General features: G+C 45.2%; 1 protein-coding gene across 1 annotated transcript; it reads right to left on the minus strand.

Moving 5' to 3' along the window:
* Positions 1 to 15,541: 15,541 nt before the first annotated feature.
* si:dkey-63b1.1 (B2 bradykinin receptor) lies at positions 15,542 to 16,625 on the minus strand. The gene has a single exon (XM_062550305.1). It carries the CDS (start codon positions 16,622 to 16,624, stop codon positions 15,542 to 15,544), a length of 1,083 nt encoding a protein of 360 aa, XP_062406289.1. The 5' UTR covers position 16,625.
* Between the last annotated feature and the right edge of the window lie 2,267 nt (positions 16,626 to 18,892).

The following is an 18,892-nucleotide window of genomic DNA, read 5'->3' on the forward strand; positions in this document are numbered from 1 at the left end:
GCAATGATCTTGGCTCTGAAGAATCTGCGTAAGGTTAATTACAGAGACCTCATGTCAATATGCAATAGATTATTCCGGGCAGCATAGTCCTCTGAGACACCTCCACAAGTAGCTCTCCAATTTGGGTCTTGGCAGGTGCTTGTGTGGACAAACCACTACCACGGCACAAATCATTACCTTTGAGCAAACGCTGGCCCTTTGGCAGCGGGAGAGAGAGTAATGCATTTCAAACAACTGCCTCCACCGGGAAAATGTTCAGATGACCTCCCGAGGAAAAACGGAATCGTAGGGTGTGCTGCTCGTCACACTAAACACTACTGAAGGCTACAGCCACAGCATTAAGTGTTTATATGCTGCCTATCACCATGGATTTAAATAGCACTTGTCATACTTCTTTGGTGTTGCACGGTGAAGCTGCACATATTATTGCATAAGACACAGGACATTATTACATGTCAGATGTGCTTTCACAGTACATATTCCATGCTGTATGGGGTCATTTGAATTTTTAGTTCCAGAAATAGCACATATTATTGCATAAGACACAGGACATTATTACATGTCAGATGTGCTTTCACAGTACATATTCCATACTGTATGGGGGTCATTTGAATGTTTAGTTCCAGAGGCAACAGTAAAAATAACATGGACTATAACATGGTTTTGTGTACATTTAAGGGACTTTGAAGGGAGACATGAAGCACATTGACAATGTTGAGTTGTCCTGGAGAAGCATGTGTAGAGCCGTAAACAAAACAGCGAACTGTGAGGAGTGTGTGTGTGTGTGTGTGTGTGTGTGTGTGTGTGTGTGTGTCTGTGTGTGTGTGTGTGTGTGTGTGTGTGTGTGTGGTCTGATATCAAAGAGGGGTGAGGTGGGTATGGACTCTGATGAGGGGAGTGAGGCCAGAGACAGAGGAGGAGAAATATCACACATCACGGTTGAAAGGAAAGTATAGCGACAGAGGTGGAGAAATGTGGAGTGGCCCCTGCTGACTACAGGAAATGAGGCAAGAGAGGAGGAGAGAATAGGTGCAGGGACTGAAAAGGTGGGAAAAGCTCATGAAAAGAAGGATAACTTGGAGGATGGGGGAAAGGAGGTGACATCTGGGGAGACAAAAACATAATTTGGACGGAAATATATTTCTCTAACTGAAAAATACCTTTTCTCCTCCAATGAAAGATGAGTCTCTGATGTTGTTTCCATTTCAAAGTAAAATCATAATGTTAAACACCGGAATAATTTGATGTATCTGATTATAATTGGTAACTGTAATTTGTAAGGCGGCAGTGGCTCTGGAGCTAGAGGTAGAGGAGTCGTCTAGTAACTGACCCTGTTGAAGTGTCCTTGAGCAAGACACTTAACCCCAGTGCCCCCGATGAGCAGGCTGGCGCCTTGCATGGCAGCCTCCGCCATCAGTGCGTGAAAGGGTGAACGTGAGGTATGAAAATGTAAAAGCGCTGTGGGTGCTTACAGAAGCCGATAAAAGCGCTATATAAATGCAGTCCATTTATTGTTCCAAGATGAATCTAAGATGATGTCTCAAATTGAAGATTGAATCTCTGCTTAATTTGTTGGTACCCTTACAGATTGTTCAAAGAAGATGGTTCAGCTGCATACCTTTGGTTTGTAACAGAGTAAATACATCATTTATCATTTATTTTACAAAGATATTTTGATGTTCAGAAGGCTGCAGTTGCACACATTCCTAAGAAGAGTAGCCTATAGTAAAACAAAACACACATGCTTCTTCTTTCACTGTGTTACAATCTACACTGCCTCAACTTGCTCCGACTGACTGACAGCCACACAAAATGGTCTAATAGAGCATAAATGCATGAGTTTGGCAGAGCCTAATGTGTATTGGCAGTAGTGCGTGTATGGCGGAAGTCAGAACAGATCTCTGTTAACCTCTGTTAACCTCCTCACAGGGCACGTTTTTCAAACATTTTTTCTCTTCCACTATCACCACTGTCACAAGCCAGCAGCATCGTAGACCCTTAATGATGTGGTCTACATGGATGATGTCAATTGTAAACTGAAAAGACTAAGAATAACTTCCATTATATAGGCATATCATGCTATTGTCTGCTGTGTGTGTTGTTATACGTACATCGCTGTTGTCTATATTCCTTCCTTCAAGACCAGAGATAGTGTATGTCGGTTTCTCTTTTTACGTACCATTTGGTATGTTGTTTTTAAATCCAAGCACTGGTAACTATAACAGACTGTGTGGCAGTCCCCAACCTCCAACACAACATGGCAGCTGCAGATCTCAACCTCTCTGAAACACACAAGAAACTTTTTTTGTTTGAGTTAAGTCTTTCTGTTCTTTTTCCTATTTGAACTTGTTACAATCTCAGACCTTCTGGGGGTGAAGCAAACCTTTTCATTTTGCAATTCACATCATCCGTATACACACACACACATACTGTACACTATCACAAAGCGAGAGAGACAGAAGCCACGTAGGCTACACTTTTAAAGTCGTCTTAGGCACACTGGGGAAATTTGGGGTTATTCACTTTTTCTTTCTTTGTTGATCCATTCTCCAATAAATCTGAGTCATATGTTATTTCCTACCAGCTAATACCCAAATGTTTTATTTAATATGGCTTGCATTTATGACTAGGAACTATACCAAAATAGTTTCTTCATATATCAGCACACATCATGATTACACTGCAGCAAGGTTGTTTGCTATGGTGTTGCTCACCTAGGGCTAGACTACTGTAGGGTTTATTTTGGTCTGTATGATCAACTTTAAAAATCATCATAACAGTAGCCAACAGAGCAGTAAAACATTCTGTCATAAGGCATTTTTTGCCCTGCTTTTGAGGGCTTTTGAGCTGAAAAGGTGTCAGACTATGAAAATGAATCCAGCTAATGCGTATCAGCCCACAAGGCTTAGCTTTACATGGAAAGCCATACATCTCATGACGAATGGCTGTGAGAAGGAATGGCTGCAACAATATGACAGTTTTTCAATGCAGTGAGAAATTCACACCAAACATAATACTTCGTCAGGCACAGCTTGGAATTATTGGGTATCTCACCTTTCCGTACTATCACACTTTCTATTTCTTTCTCCTTATCAACAGTTCTGCGGCTGTGGTCGCGCTGTCGCAGTTCCACCCTAGCCTTCGCTACTTCCGCTGAATGGCGCGAATTTGCACGGCGCCAAATGACTCTTCTATTCAGCGGCGCGCGCACGGAGGCCAGAACGCCCAGAACCACAGTGCGCTATGAAAAGCTTGACAACAAAAGGAGGACAACGAAGCTGTGGGAAGATTAATGTGTTCAGAAGGCTACTGTTAGCGGAATGCTCATACCATAGCCTACACATTGAGAATTATGTGAGATGTAGTAGAAGTGACTTTGGAGTAGGGAATATCAGGGAATTTAGTGGGGGAAGTACAATAAGAAGAGGAGAGGAGGTAATGTATGGCAGCAAGAGTGTGACTGCATTGTCCTGTGGTAAAAAAAAAAATGATGAATGATACACCTTACTGTAACATTACTCACAGAATGCAAGTTGCCATTTTGTTTTCATTCCTTAACCGTGCAGTTACATAATAGTTTCAAGTACGCCCCCTCAAACAAACTTTTCAGAAACATGAAAAGTGTCTCCTTTCTTATGCTAGAAGTCTGTAGCTAAAATAAATCTAGATAAATAAATAAATCAATAATGTTGACATTTCGAAACACCAGAAGGTGTGATTGTGACTGAGGTGCATCAGACATCAGTCTAGTTAGTATCAGGAACTTTAGTAAAGTCGGCAACCCAGGGGCACAGAGCTCAGTGTGGCATGAGAGGTGGCAGGATTTTCTGGATGTCACACAGAGGTGAGCTCTCACATTAAGGCTTCACTAACACCTGCCATACCCTCACACATACCCTGCCTGGCACAGGGGGTGCTAGAGAGAGGGGGAGACAGAGATGGAGAGGAGGAGAGGAAGAAAGAGAGCGGGGGACAAAGAGGGAAATGAGAGAGAGAGAGAGATAGGAAAGAGAGGAGCAGAGGAGGAAAGAAGAAAAAGAGAAAGGGAGGAAGAGCAACAGACAGGTTGCTCCCTCAGACAAAGATTATTCCAGTCCATTTCTTTTAGTAATGAAATGACGGCAAAAGCCTTCTGACAGCCCACCGAGAATGCTCCTAGCCGAATCCAAAATCTGATGTGCCTCATTAGAAATTCCTTGTTTCTTTTCTTTCCTCATTCACTGGTTTGGAATCATTATATTGTCACAATTAGGAAAACGTACAATATGTGTCCATTCCCCATTTGCATTGATCCTCTCTAGATAATTAAGAATCATTCTTTGAAAGCGAAAAGCTTTAATAGGATGTGATACTGTAGCTAGACAATGGTACCAAGGTTAATTTGAGACTGTATCTCTTGAGATAAGGTTACAATGTTTATAAGCAAGGCCCAGTTACATAGGTTTTTTAAGCATGTCACCACCTCATAGATTGAAGCTGTCATATGACATCTTGCTTGAATGACCCACTGTTCTAAGCTGCTCACTAATAAGCTGAGCACCTGCCTGTGGCCGAATAAAGACAACATGACTGGAGTATTGGGGTCTGTGAAAGACCAGGGATAATTAATTACACTCTCATAAACCATATATTTACACGCACATTTGAACTTGTCAGCCAAAGATCCCTGCGATTACAAGGCCCTGTTTTTCCTTTTTAATTTTCAGCTGGGTGGTGCTATACCTCAAATGGATATGGGATGGGTTGCCATATAGCCCCTTGAGACCAACATGTTAAAAACAGTTGGTCATCCTAGGCTCCACGGTTGTCAAGATATTCACAAAAAAACCAGTGTCAAGCCTACTCTCCTTTTGGGGAGCCCGGTGCAGTCAGTGGGTGACGGTCGTCTTTCTGGGGCTACATGCCCAACAAGTTGTGTGCAGCCCGGTCTTTCAGTGTCCCGGGAATCCTTGGCACAAAATTACTGTAAATAACTATAAAGAAAATCCAGAAAAAAACCCCTCTAACTAAACCTATGATAATAAGTATGGGAGAGAGAGAAAGAGAGAGAGAGAGAGGGAGAGAGAGAGGGAAAGAGAAAAAGAAATTGGGAGAGAGAGGGAGGGAGAAAGCGAGACGGAGAAAGGAGAGGGGAGAGAGAGAGAGAGCAAGCAAGCAAGGGAAGGAGAGAAAGAGAGAGGGAGAAAGAGAGAGAGCGGAGAGAGACTATATTATGCTGGGATAAGTGATGTGAACCTATTTAACAGACCTGCGAACGTTGGGAAGGCCCATTCATGTGAATGGAACTTTTCTGCAGCACTCTGAAGAGCCATGTAATAAGGGAGAGAGAGCGAGCAAGCAAGCAAGGGAAGGAGAGAAAGAGAGAGAGAGGAGAGAGATATATATGATGCTGCTCTCTAGCCGCACATGACACAGACCTCCCGTTGCATGGCTCACCAGTCACGACGGCGCTGTTGACTCCAGGATAAAGTGTGTTTTCTCAGAGATGAGATGACGCAGGCTACTGTACTGCAGCACAATGTGTCCACTGTCAGCTCGCGGGGAGACGAGCAGACAGCCGAGCGAGCGAGCGGCAGGGTCATCTGAGTTGGTTTCGCAAAATTGCACAGAGCACAGTCAGCTGAGAGCCTCTCAGTCTAACAGGGTTCCTGCCCAGTGTCCAAAACACCAACGCAGCTCCACTCAGTCTAGCATCTAGCATTCGGACCTCTCTCTCTCTCTCTCTCTCTCTCTCTCTCTCTCAATCTCTCTCTCCATCTTGATAACCCCACATCTTGTGGGAGTAGGTTGCCATTTTCAGCTCATCTCATGGGATATGTTTAGTGATGTAACAGGGGAGCAATCGATAGGCCTACATTCCCTACACATATGTAATTGTAAATAGGATCCAGCTTGTATCATAGGTTTTCATAGTTCTCATAGCCACACAGACACAGAGAGAGAGATACATAGAAAACCAAACGCGCGCACACACACACACACACACACACACACAGACATACACACACACGCACACACACACACACACACACACACACACACACACACACACACACACATTCAGTGTTTAGACAGAGACCTTGGGTCTGGTAGACTGCACAATATGTGATACAGTGCAATGCAGTTGCCATGGTAACAATTGTCTGTGCTAAATCTCGCCATGTAAATCTCCACAAATTGGACAAGAGAGAATTTTGTTGATGTGTAAGACTCCCAAAGCTGAAATAAAGTCAGAAATAAAGTCTCTCTCTCTCTCTCTCTCTCTCTCTCTCTCTCTCACACACACACGCACACACACACACAAACACGCACACACATACACAATTATACACCCCTCACACAGTTCTCGAGCAGACACCTGTTAATTTGTTTCACACAGATTATGAGCTGCTGAGAAGAAGCCTCTCTTCCTAAGCCCTGATGAGAGAGGCATGATTTAAACATAGCAATTTATCACGGTGAATGCCTGTTCAAGGACTGTGTGTGCCTCATACCTCAAAATAACACGCAATTCTCAGTTGAACTCTGAGAGAGGCTCTTTGAAAACCGAGATATGCTCTGGGTTTGTCAAGCATTCCGCCTGTGGCCCAAACTCAGAAGCTTCTCCACAGATCACCAGGCGTGTGTGTGTGTGTGTGTGTGTGTGTGTGTGCGCCAGTGTGGGAGCATTTGAGTAGTGTGTGTGAAGAGGACCAGGTTTGTCAAGCAGCTGTTTCGGGGCATTCAGCAGACAGTGGGGCAAGGGGACGTTGGCAGAGGGCTCAGCCTGTGAAGACGGAGCCACGGGGGCTCTCTTCCCCCACTGTCATCTCTCTCATTTCCCTAGTCTGGCGTTTCGAACAGAGACTGGTTTGACATCTGTGCCGTGCTGCTGCGCATTTCAATTGAACCGTCAGGTGCAGTCATCTCCATTAAGTCAGTGAAGCATATTGAGATGGTTGTTTTTTTTTGTGTGTGTCCTGCATGAGCTTAAAAATGTGAATTCATAAAGGTCTTATAGCCACAATGAGTTGCCTGAAACTGTTCAACTGCAGCTCAGGTTACACTCACAAACAATAGACTATTTGCTCATGTTTAGGTGAAAATATAGCCTGCTATTTGGTCAATTTTACATAGTAAAAGTGTGTGTTTGAGCAGACGTTGAAAAAGAAACACAATGTGATGTGTCTGTCTACTGCCGCATTTTACCGTGTTGAGGGGGGTTTAGTGGTCTTGGCCCAGCATAAGTGACACATCAGTAATGGACTAAATTCTCAGAAAAATCCAATCCTGCCGTGGAAGAAGAAAGAAAAATAGTCATTAGCTCAACACCATTACTTGCTTTGAACGATAAAAACAGGGCAAATAGCACATGTGTTGCTTTACTTATCAAACCAAGTGCCCATTCTGTTTTGTTTGCAAGCAAGGGCATTATCTTACCTGCATCAATTCAAAACGTCAACCCCTGATATGCCAGGGACTGCGCAACATTGCAATAATGCAACAGCCTTAACCAGCTTTGGTCCTGAGTGGCGAGAATAGAATTCCCTGCTTTAGCAACTTCCGTGGCCAGTGGTGAGAGAATAATAGACAGTGATGGGGGAGAGGCACTTCCTGCGGAACTTCAAAGACAGCAGGAGCTGCCTTCAGCAGGGTGTACGCAGGAGGCAGGGCCCACACTGAGCCTGGCAAAACCCCCACAAGCTGGGCAGATGAGACAGAGAGAGAGAGAGAGACAGAGAGACAGAGAGAGAGAGAGAGAGAGAGAGAGAGAGAGAGGGGGGGGGGAGGAATGGAGGCAGACATGGAGGGATGAAAAGATGAGACAGAGAGAGAGAGAGAGGGAGAGAGGGGCAGCCAGGGAGATAGAGAGAGAGAGAGAGGAATGGAGGCAGAGATGGAGGGAGGGATGGGGAAAAGATGGAAGGACAACTGATAAGGGAGGAAATGGTGAGTGATGTCCAAAGAGGGGTGAAATAGAAGGGCAGTCAATACATAGCCAGAACAAAAAATTCGACCTTAAAGTCTACATTAACGAGGTTAGTGTAAAATCATAAGCGGTCTTGAAACGCAAGCTCAGCTGTGCTCCAACTTCACATAGATCTCACAGATTCCTTTCCTTAAATCCTCCTCCACAAGGGCAAACTCAATACTGGTCCCCCGAAAATAGCTTAGATAAAAAAAGCAACACAAGCCACAAAACACAGTCTGACAAAATGCATCAAAACTCCTTGCATTTGGGATGCTTCTATCATTTACAGTGAACAAGCAAGAACCCCCCACTGAAGGCCCCCCCCCCCCAGTTATCTGTATGGATACACAGCACGTGGGAATACCGTGATGCTGGGAGGACAGGCATGACCCCTCAGGCACAGTCATGCAGTTCGTGGGGACCACATGAAGCATTACCGAAATAGAAACGGCAATTTGATGAAGCTGTTGTTCTGGATGGACTCACGGAATCACACACTATCAATGGGGTCTCATGACAAACAGTCAGGAATAATAAACATTCCATTCATTCCATTGATTTGGTGTCCAGTCGATGTGTATTCTTTCATATCGTCGATATTTGGTCTTTTTCTAGCCTTTATTCGATAGTATAGTTTACTTTTGTACAGAGTCCGTGCTGCTGTTGGCCATTACGCTGCCATAAGCTGAATTGCTTTCTGTAAAAAAATAATAATAAAAAATAGGTACCATCCTAGCATATAACATGGCGTTGGTGTATTTTGACATTGCAAACGTTCTTGAGGAATAGTGAAACGCAGTTTGCAGTAAAGCTAAATGGCTAAACAGTGGTGCCCCCTCCCCTCTGTCCTTTGGTACCCTACGTAACGCACAGTGCACAGATGTGCATGGTGGGAGCGGCAGCCCTGTACTGTACAGAGTGAAAAGAAGAGAGATCGGACCCCAGCCGTGGCGCGACTGGCTGGGGCACCTGCACCGCACGCCGGCGACCCGGGTTCGATTGCCGCCTCGTGGTCCTTTCCGGATCCCACCCCTACTCTCTCTCCTGCTCGTTTCCTGTCATACTCTCTACTGTCCTGTCCAATTAAAGGCATAAAAAAAGAGAAGAGAGATCGGGGAGTGAGTTTGGGCATGACCTCAGGTCAAACCTCAAACCCCGGGTCCCTGTGGGCACTACTAGGCCTGCGTGTACTGTAGTACTGGACACCAACACTGCTCCAGTGCCACAGCTCAACTCCCAGCTGCGGTGCATTCTACACTGGCCTGATTAGTTCTAAATCACTGCTTAGTTCACAGGGAAAGCACGCCTCTCCTGAGTGGGCTCAGTGAACACAACAGTTGTTCAGCAAGAACAGATGGTTTTCTCCCCGAGCGGCAGGAAACAGGTGATATGTGCACTTCATTTATTCACCAGTTTATTTATCTAAAACACATCGCAGAGGTGTTGCTGGAGCATTATGTATGCTAAATAATTCACAGCCACTGGTGGCTAAACGCTGCTTTGTTGCTGTTATCTAATTCCTATAAGTGTGCATACAGTATAGAAGTAACTACTATTTTTATGTGTTTATGATGATAACATATTGTCTACTCCACATGATAATATACTCTATTTCGGGTGAATGTTCAAAAAAAAAATCCCATATTCTCTCATTATGTCCTCTTGCACATCATGGGTGGGTTGCACTGAGGCGTGACAGTAACATATGAGTCAGTAGGGAAGTTATTAATAGTGTCATGCCTTGGCCCACTCTGTCCGTTGCAGCAATGTGACTGACTGACATCTTGCTTGAGGCCTTGTATTTATTTTTTGCTACAGGGCAAACAAAGAGAAAACTCTCCAACTAAACACTTAACCAGAGTGCAAGAGATGACAAACACATTCACTCACTAGCGCTTTGAACTCCACCGCACTTACCACATTTACAGCATGGGTGCATTATGGCATGACAGACGTTTCTAACCACTGACTGCTCTGACGTTTCCGAGGGCTTGACGGGGAAAACTGTTGAACTGTTGCCCTACTCGTTTTGTTCAGAAAGAACGTGGGCCGTGCAATGCTAGCAAATTACAGTAGGCCTACAGCACCTGATTAAGTATCTGCGTCACTACTTCAGGTCTAGAGGTTGTGTGTGTGTGTGTGTGTGTGTGTGTGTGTGTGTGTGTGTGTGTGTGTGTGTGTGTGCGCACGCGTGTGTGTGTGTGCGACTGTGCGTGCGTGTGTGTGTGCGTCTGCTGGGGGTGGTGGTGATGATCAGAACTGGGGGAGATGTTTCATTACGGGCCTCATTGTTTACTGGCGTGTGATAATGGGTCTTGCGTTACAGCAGGATTAAGGCCCATTGTTATGGCTCGACTGTGTCCGTGCTCCTCGCTCCTCTCTGCTGCGCAGCTCTGCTGGGGAGCTCGCCTTGCCTCGCCTCACACACGTCTGTTCGGAAAAAGCTTATGTTATCTGCCCCTCAGCCTGTCGGGATGGATTTGTCAATGTGACTCATCTTCAGTCCGTGCTGTTGACAAAAAAATAAAAGAGAAAAATGAAAAGAAGCAAACAAGAAAAGAAAGAGAGAGAGAGAGTGAGAGAGAGATAACTAAAAACAGCCCGGGCTGCTGATTGGTCAGGGGCGCCGTTGTTGTAGTGTGTTTTGCAATGCAGATGGAACTGTTTCTGGGGAGAGGGAGAGTGTGATGGAGAGGACAGGAGAGGAGAGGAGAGGAGAGGAGAGGAGAGGCGGGGAGGGGAGAGGAGAAGAGAGGAGAGGAGAGGAGAGGAGGGGAGAGGAGAGGAGAGGAGAGGAGAGGATGGGAGGGGAGGGTAGAGGAGAGGAGAGGAGAGGAGAGGAGAGGAGAGGAGAGGAGAGGCCGTGAGGGCAGGGAGGCTTCAGTCTGATGAGGGGCCCACTGAGAGCAGTGATGGCTTAATGAAGGCGCGTCAGAGGGCGTATTTGGAGGAGACACACACACACACACAGGTTTCACTTGGGGGGGGGGGGGGGGGGGGGGGCCTCCGCTAGAATTGGTTTCACACTGTACCATATGGTCGGACACACAGACACAAAGACACACACAGACAGACAGACAGACAGACAGACAGACAGACAGACAGACAGACAGACAGACAGACACACACACACACACACACACACACACACACACACGCACACACAGACACACAAAGACACATTGACACAGATATAAGCACACAAACATACACACACAGGTATACATGTACACAAACAGCAATCGCATTCAACTCAAGCACATGCATATCCCCACTTGCGTAACTAGCCACACAGACATGTACGTACGCGATGCACATCCATGCCCAGCCACACATCACATTAGCCACACATGCCCAGCCACGCTCACCTGACAGACTTCATTCATCAGTCCCCCGTGCAGTGCAGTGCACCTTCCATTCTCCCATTCTGTTGGGGCCCCATTGTGCGTGCGTCACATGATCTGCATCCCAGCAGCCCCCAGAGAAAGCGATGAACGAGCGTTTAAACTTTAGAGGATGCAGATGCCCCCCAACCCGGCGCTGGTTCTGAACTGTGACTGTGACTCACGCTGCTCAGACAGGGCGTGCAGGGCCAAGCAGGCCCAGGGGAGGTGAAGCGCAGTAAAAATACAGACAAGCACATTCGTAATGCTGTCGCCTGTGTGCGGTATGTTGCCATGCCAACCCCCAACATCCTGTCAAGTTTATGATGCTAGTGTCCCCGCAGTAGTTTTTCAGTTACGCACATCAGGGCAAGATTAGATTCAGTGCCACTGGTTGGGACTTGGCACAGAGGCCAAAACACTGTCACAGTGATAGCAGAGAGCCTCTGCTGCAGAAGCCTGAGACAAGAGTGTCATTCTGATGCTGATGATGACACTGATCAGATAACACATAAGATCATGGCAACTGGGTAAACACACACTCTGGGCAAAGTTAAAGGTCCTTGACCTTGGCAAAAGATTGTTGATATTCATGCCAAATGGTTACCCTTCTATCCGTCTTGAAGGAAGGTTTCAAAGGGCACACCCTGGACGAACAATGAGCAATGTGAGAGGAATTTTGCTCAACAAAATTCAGATGTAATGGATTAGAATCAAGGGCCGAGTAGATACCTTGTCTGTCAGAGATGATGTTTTAGTCACTTATCAGGCAATAGACCTCTGAAGTTCACCTATGAAAAGCTACCATTTTTGCCCATATAAGGAGATCTGGTATCTTGATATTTTTCCTATGGGATTTGAACTAACGCACCTGTCCGGCAGGGAGGAAGAATCCAGAAATGCAGATGTTTTGCTCTACACACTTTTGTCCTCTGCCTCCTAGTGAATACTGTGATCTTTGGCAAGATTCATCAGGCACACAGGCACACTTTGAATTTTGCTACCCCAGAGCTAACTTGGAATGCAACTTGACATAGGTAGATAGCTTCAATTAACACCAGGATCTCCTTATATGGGCAAAGATGGCAGCCTTGGTTGGCGAACATCACAGGTCTATACAAGTTATGTCTCTTTCAACCACTAGGTGACAGCAAAGACACTGTAGTTCAAAACTTGTCTCATCAAGTATCATGCAGAGGGATGATGTCACTGGTTTTAGTGGAGGCAGTACAGTGGGTTGGCTCCAACCACTGAAATCAATGCAAACTTTGCGACCTTATAAGACCTGTCAAGTTCACTTACTCCTGTTCTGTTACATGCTAAAAGTCTTACCGATCTCATTAGAATTGATTTGCCAGTGGCACTTCACCTAGTGGACTGCTGTCACGATCGCATCTCTCTTCTCCAAAGTAGCCTAAAATAAATAATTCATGTGATACTCTGACTCAGACTTGGCTCTGTGATTTCAGCAATGAACCCCCAACGAGTGCACCTCGGTGTTGAACGGAAAGTGGTGAATATTCAAAGGACACGGCCATATTAGGAAACTCATGGGGTTTGGAGATGTGCAGTGTGCTGCTGTGCTCTCATTAAGAACTGTAAATGTCTCGTCCTCTACTCTGTGTCTCCCGCTCAGCCCTCACATGATAATGTCCTCCTTGGACACTAAATGAAGCCATTGAAGACTCATCAGTAAGAGTAACACAACCCACACACATAAAAAATCTGGTATTGATCATAAATAATGTACCTTTTTATATATATGTATATACTTTATTTCAGCCACTCACACAAATCATCAAACTAAATACATTCAAGGGAAAACCAGCACAGACAGCAGTTATCTCAGTTAGACACGTACAGTCACAGTAAGACACTCACAAATATTTTTGTCATAATACAGTATGGCATCAAGCTAATTTAGCTTTCAGAAGATGTTATATTTTAGCTCAACACAACCACAACAAATCAAAGCCATATATAGAGAGAGTTTGGCCAACTGGCGCCATGTTAGATTCCAATGTCAGATGACTCTACAGTATAACCCTATGGGGTGAATATGCCATGTTAAAATAAATAGCTTATTTTCAGAATTATAACAGATATAAATGTTATCATCAACGTCTGTCAATATGTTAAAAGCCCTACAGAACTATTGGTCTCCAACATGGTGCCCATTCGATTTCATAGTTGTCCAAACTCTCTCTATACGTGGCCTGACACAAATAATGTTAGTCTGACCTCTGGTGGTAATACTCTATAATTGCTCCACTGTCATAATTTTATGTTGGGGAAATTACAACAATGTCCTAGTCAGTGAAACGCACCTTGAACACATATAACATAGTAGCCTACTGTCATGGATGTTGCTCAGGGACCAATAATTCATCTCAGCAAATTGACACCAGATTCAATTTCCCTGATAACCCCAAATTCTCACTGCCCTAATCAAGTCATCATTGTTTCCTGATGCCTGTTAGCCCTGATAAGCAGCTATAACGCAATAGAAAGGGACTGTTAACTGGTCGTTTGACGTGGAAATTGGCAAGGCTTAAGGAATGGCGGTGAACAGAGGAAGTTGGAAAGGGATGTATTAGGAGATCCTAATGGCCTGCCTGATGTTTAGCACACCCTCTGGGGTAAGGGGGGATAATATGGTAGCTTGCTGTGCGTCAGAAGATCAGGAGTCACTGGAGGGGAGCTTAACTGGCCTGGGCTTGGGTCCATATACCTCACACCGAACCGGTCCACCATTGTGACAACATCCTGCCGACGATGCTATGACTGGTCCGTGAGTTCACACATGCGTGTTTTTGAAGTAATGGACTCCACGGACAAACACGGTGGAAAGTATTTTCAGTTCTAAAATCTTTTCTTTATCCTTTGATCATATCACTGGGCTCATGTATATGCCAAGTTCCTATCACGCCCTGTGCATGCTGCCAATTTTGAAATCCATCCAGTGCAGCTTGAGAAAAAAACAAGGCAGTATATCAATCTCATTCTTATCCAATTAAGACGTTTGAAGCCAGCAGCATGCAACTATGTAGCCAAGCTCCTCAATACATAGCGAGACCTTCATAATTACTTTCTCTGACCCCACTCACAACAACTGAGGCAAACTTTAATGGCTTTACAAACTACCCATCAAGCGACGGCTGAAAAAGTGCTGCTGGAAAAACAAACACATCGAAACTGCTGCACGCTCGCTCACGGCCGCGGTTAATAGGTCGGAAACATTTAAAGCCGAAATGACAGCAGCTCCACGAGGAACCATTTTCCCAAACCTCTGGGGTAATGGCAATAAAACCTCTCTGTGTTGCAGATGCATGGAGTCACCTGGTAAATGAGGGCGAATGAAACATTGTACTTTAGGGAAGATAACTGCAGATACAGAAGGGTGTGTGTGTGTGTGGGGGGGGGAGAGTGAAGCAGAAGAGTCAGACGATGCGCACAGCCTCATATATCAAGATTAGCGAGTGTCTGGTTGAGTTCGCCACACACAAAACAGAATACGAACACCCGTTGGCAATACCACAGTCCGCATAGAACATGCTTCTGCATCTTTATTACTGAGCGGAAGTGAACATTCATCCCCTCCGTGTTACATTTTTCACACAATAAATAGCACAGGCACACTACATACAACATGATAAAACATTCAAGTGATGACAGGAACACAAAATAATGTAGTAGATGATGAAATGTGACACAAAGTTCAATGTGTTTTGCTATTTCATTTTGTTACATCAATAGTGCAATAAAACATATTCAACCATAACCCCCAAAGTTATGCTTATTCTTCACGCTGTAAACCAAACATCAGGTAGATCATCAAAGGAAGAGGAAACATTTTGAATTTGAGCCTCATTGTCTTTATATGAAGTTTGTGTTCCTCTTGTAAACTGACAGCATATACCCATAGCATGGATATTGCACAGTCTGGCTGTGCTTGAAGTGTTTCTAAAAGGACAAACAAGAGGGATGCAGGTAAACCAATCGACAGCAGATGGGGACGGATAATCAGTGCTCGAGGTCAAACCAAAAACCAAAGAGGATTCATTTTCTCCTGTCTCCTGTTCTTGAGTTATATATATTCAGTTCAAACACATTGTAATAAGTCATATCCAAAACAATTTAAATAGTCCATAATATATAATATATATATATACACAAGATAAGATACAATGTAAGGTTTTTGGCTAATTTAGCACATTATTTTATCAAGACGGCAAACAGATATCCTTTGTGTTTCTCGGCTCAGCGTCGAGGCGTTGACTGAAAACGAAGCGTTGCTTTTTGAGCTGAAAGGCCAGCGCTGCCTCAGCACGGCTCTGGCTTTCCTTCGGAAGTGCTTCCCCACGATCACGTAGAGGAAGGGGTTAATGGCGCTGTTGCTGTAGGCCAGGTAGTTGACCAGCTGCTCGGTCACGTCCATGAAGTCTCCCCACGCGCAACTCGGCTGGACCCGGAAGTAGTCTATGGTGTCCAGCAGCCGCACGACCGTGTAGGGCATCCAGCAGAAGACGAAGACCACGAGGACGGCGAGCACCAGCTGCGTGGCCTTCCTCTCGTTCCTCACGCCGGGCGCCACGATGCCCACCGCCGGCCCGCCGTCCCTCAGCGCCCTGAGGATGTGGTACGTGCAGAAGGCCACCACGGGCAGCGGCACCAGGAAGCCCACCGCGATGAACGTCACGTTGCGCTGGACGCGCCAGCCCTGGTGCGGGTAGCGCAGGTAGCAGGCGGTCACGCCGGCCTCGGGCACGTACTCCACCACGCGGAAGAGCAGCATGGGGAAGCTCAGCAGCGGACCCAGCAGCCAGATGGCCAGGCAGATGCGCTTGGCCCAGGCCGCTCGCCGCAGGCAGCTGGGCCGCATGGGATGGACCAGGGCCAGGTAGCGGTCCACGCTCACCAGCACCAGGAACAGCACGCTGCAGAAGTAGTTCATGGAGATGGCCACGTTGACCAGCTTGCACAGCAGCGCGCCGAACACCCACTCGAAGTCGTTGGCGATGTTGGCCGCCCAGAAGGGCAGGCACAGGACCATGACGAAGTCGGCCGCGGCCAGGTTGCCCAGGTAGATGTCCGGCACGGAGCAGGACGCTTTCCGCTGGAGACAGAAGACGCAGAGCACGAAGCCGTTGCCCAGCAGCCCCACGACGCTGAGGATGGTGAGGTATATGGGCTGCAGGGTGGCCAGCAGCTCCCAGAACTCCACCAGGTTGGTGCAGTTGTCCACGGGATAGCGTGTGGGGGACACCTCAGCTGAGCCATTAAGAGACATCCTCAAACTGTCAAGGAACAGTACAATGCCTTAGTATATTGTAGCCTATCAGTTTATTGCATAGTTTAGTATAGTGTAGTATGTGTGTATAATATAGTGGATGAGAAAAGAAAGCATGTTTTGTAAAGGTTGGAAAAGTTGAAAGGTTTTTAAAAAGTGTGTCTTTTTAAATGTATCTTTATGTTTACAGTGCGCTGAAATGCTTCAACACTAATTGAAATATTAACAAATAAGTGAGACCGCATTTGTTGATCAGAACCTTTCCGTCTGTTGTTCCCTACAAAAAGGGACAATTTTACAGCTGTGTTTCAAGAATTAATAAGACTGCTGAAATTCCTGCTTCTTCTCGGAACAGTTGTTTACAATAATTTGACACATTTGTTGATACTCTCTACATTCCTCATAGTGAGATGAACATAGTGAAATGAAATGATACACTGCACTTTAAACATTGGTATAATACAACTTTTCAGATCATACCTTATTTAGTATAATGTGAGAAACTTCTCAACAAAGTCCCACATGATCTCTAATAATCTGTTTCTCATATCTGACCAAAATTGTTTATTTTGATTTTAAAAAATCAATAAATAAGAAAATGCACTTACCTATCCCGCACAAACTTCAGGAAGTGTAAATGTGTCCCTGATAGGCATTCATTCTAGATGTGCTGTCTGGTAAAACTCTCTCTTTTCTGCCCACACAGGAGACAGCAGTGCTTCTTATAGCAGGGGGGAGAGACCCTCTGCTGCTGTCGTCACCAAGGGATGGGATCTGTTCTCTCCCATTTCCTAGAGTTCTCTGCTTCACTGCATTTCTCGGATGCGTTTCATCGGGCAGATGTGCTGATTGCCTTGTGAATCAGAGCATCTGGTTTTCACTGTTGCGGCTGAGAGGGCAGTTATATCACACCGCAAGTGACACAGCAAAACACCTCAGAGATTCCCTCCGAGGAAATCACCCAAGATATGATCAGTTAGCCCTCACTTGACGCCACAGGAGAACCTCCTCATGGATGTTGACACTGACTAAAGTTATGAATACTGTATATTAATCATATCAATCAAACACTATGTGTAAACTAACCAGACCGCATTACTTTTTGCCTTAGAGTGGGTTAGTATTATTCTAATTCAGTGACTAAACTAAACATGCACTCAGTTTTGTCCTTCTGTTTTCTGTTTCATATGCTCAGGTGCTGACTAACCGAGCAGGTACGAAGACAAAACAGAGGGGTGGCTTTCCTGTAAGCAGGGAGTGTAAAATGGAATGGAGCATTTGGACATAAATCTTTCACATTGTTTCCGCCGGGACTGACAAATATACCCTCTGACCATTTTTCCAAGCTAGAGAACAGTGAGTTTGAAAAGTATCATGAGAACAAAAGAGATCTGATAAGCCAAACATTAAACTCTCACCCCTCACCAAATATGTGATTACATGTGATTCAGTACAGTCTTAGGTAATCTGGTAAAAACCTCTGAGTTGGCCTCATAGTGTCATTGTAAATTGCATTATTGCACTGTTGCGTTATACGATACCTTCCACAATGGCCCCCTGGGTCCACTCTCTAAAAAGTGCTTTTTTCCCCCTTTTGGCTCATTGTAGGAATAATGGCATGAGTTTTTTTTTTTTTTTTTTTAATTGAATAAGGCACCCCTGACGGATGATGCAAGACATCTTGTTTGCAGTCATGAGACATGATAACGGCAGGACTAAAACTGTTCTCATTCGCACTGCTCAACACAGACATGTCAATATTGCACTTTATGTTCAGTATGTATAGAATACACGTATGTCAAAATTTGGAATTCACATGGGGTGTTACTTGATCTAACATTACAATGAGCATTTATTTTTCTATGTACATATGGCAGGATACGTTCACTGCTGTCACTCAAGGAATGTACATTTCCATACATCCAGCTCAATTACCTATACCTGTCATCTGTCTGTACCTGCAGATGTCATCATAGATCAAAGAGTGCTCTTGGAGCTGCTGATTCAACTCTCTCTGATACCATATGTCTTGAATTCCCCCTTGGGGATCAATAAAGTATCTATCTATCTATCTATCTATCTATCTATGAGGGTAAGAGCAACACTGTTGCTCACATTCTCATCTCAGTCTCTTAGCAGTGGGGAGGCTACATAAGGGTCTGGGTGGGCCCGTGCCATGCTGGTCAGGTAGACAGTTGGCTCATCCAGTCAATGAGCTTGACTATGAGGGCAGAATATTATTATATGTACGGAACCATGGGTTAAAAC

The sequence above is a fragment of the Sardina pilchardus genome, chromosome 12 (assembly GCF_963854185.1).
Source record: "Sardina pilchardus chromosome 12, fSarPil1.1, whole genome shotgun sequence".
Lineage (NCBI taxonomy): Eukaryota > Metazoa > Chordata > Actinopteri > Clupeiformes > Clupeidae > Sardina > Sardina pilchardus.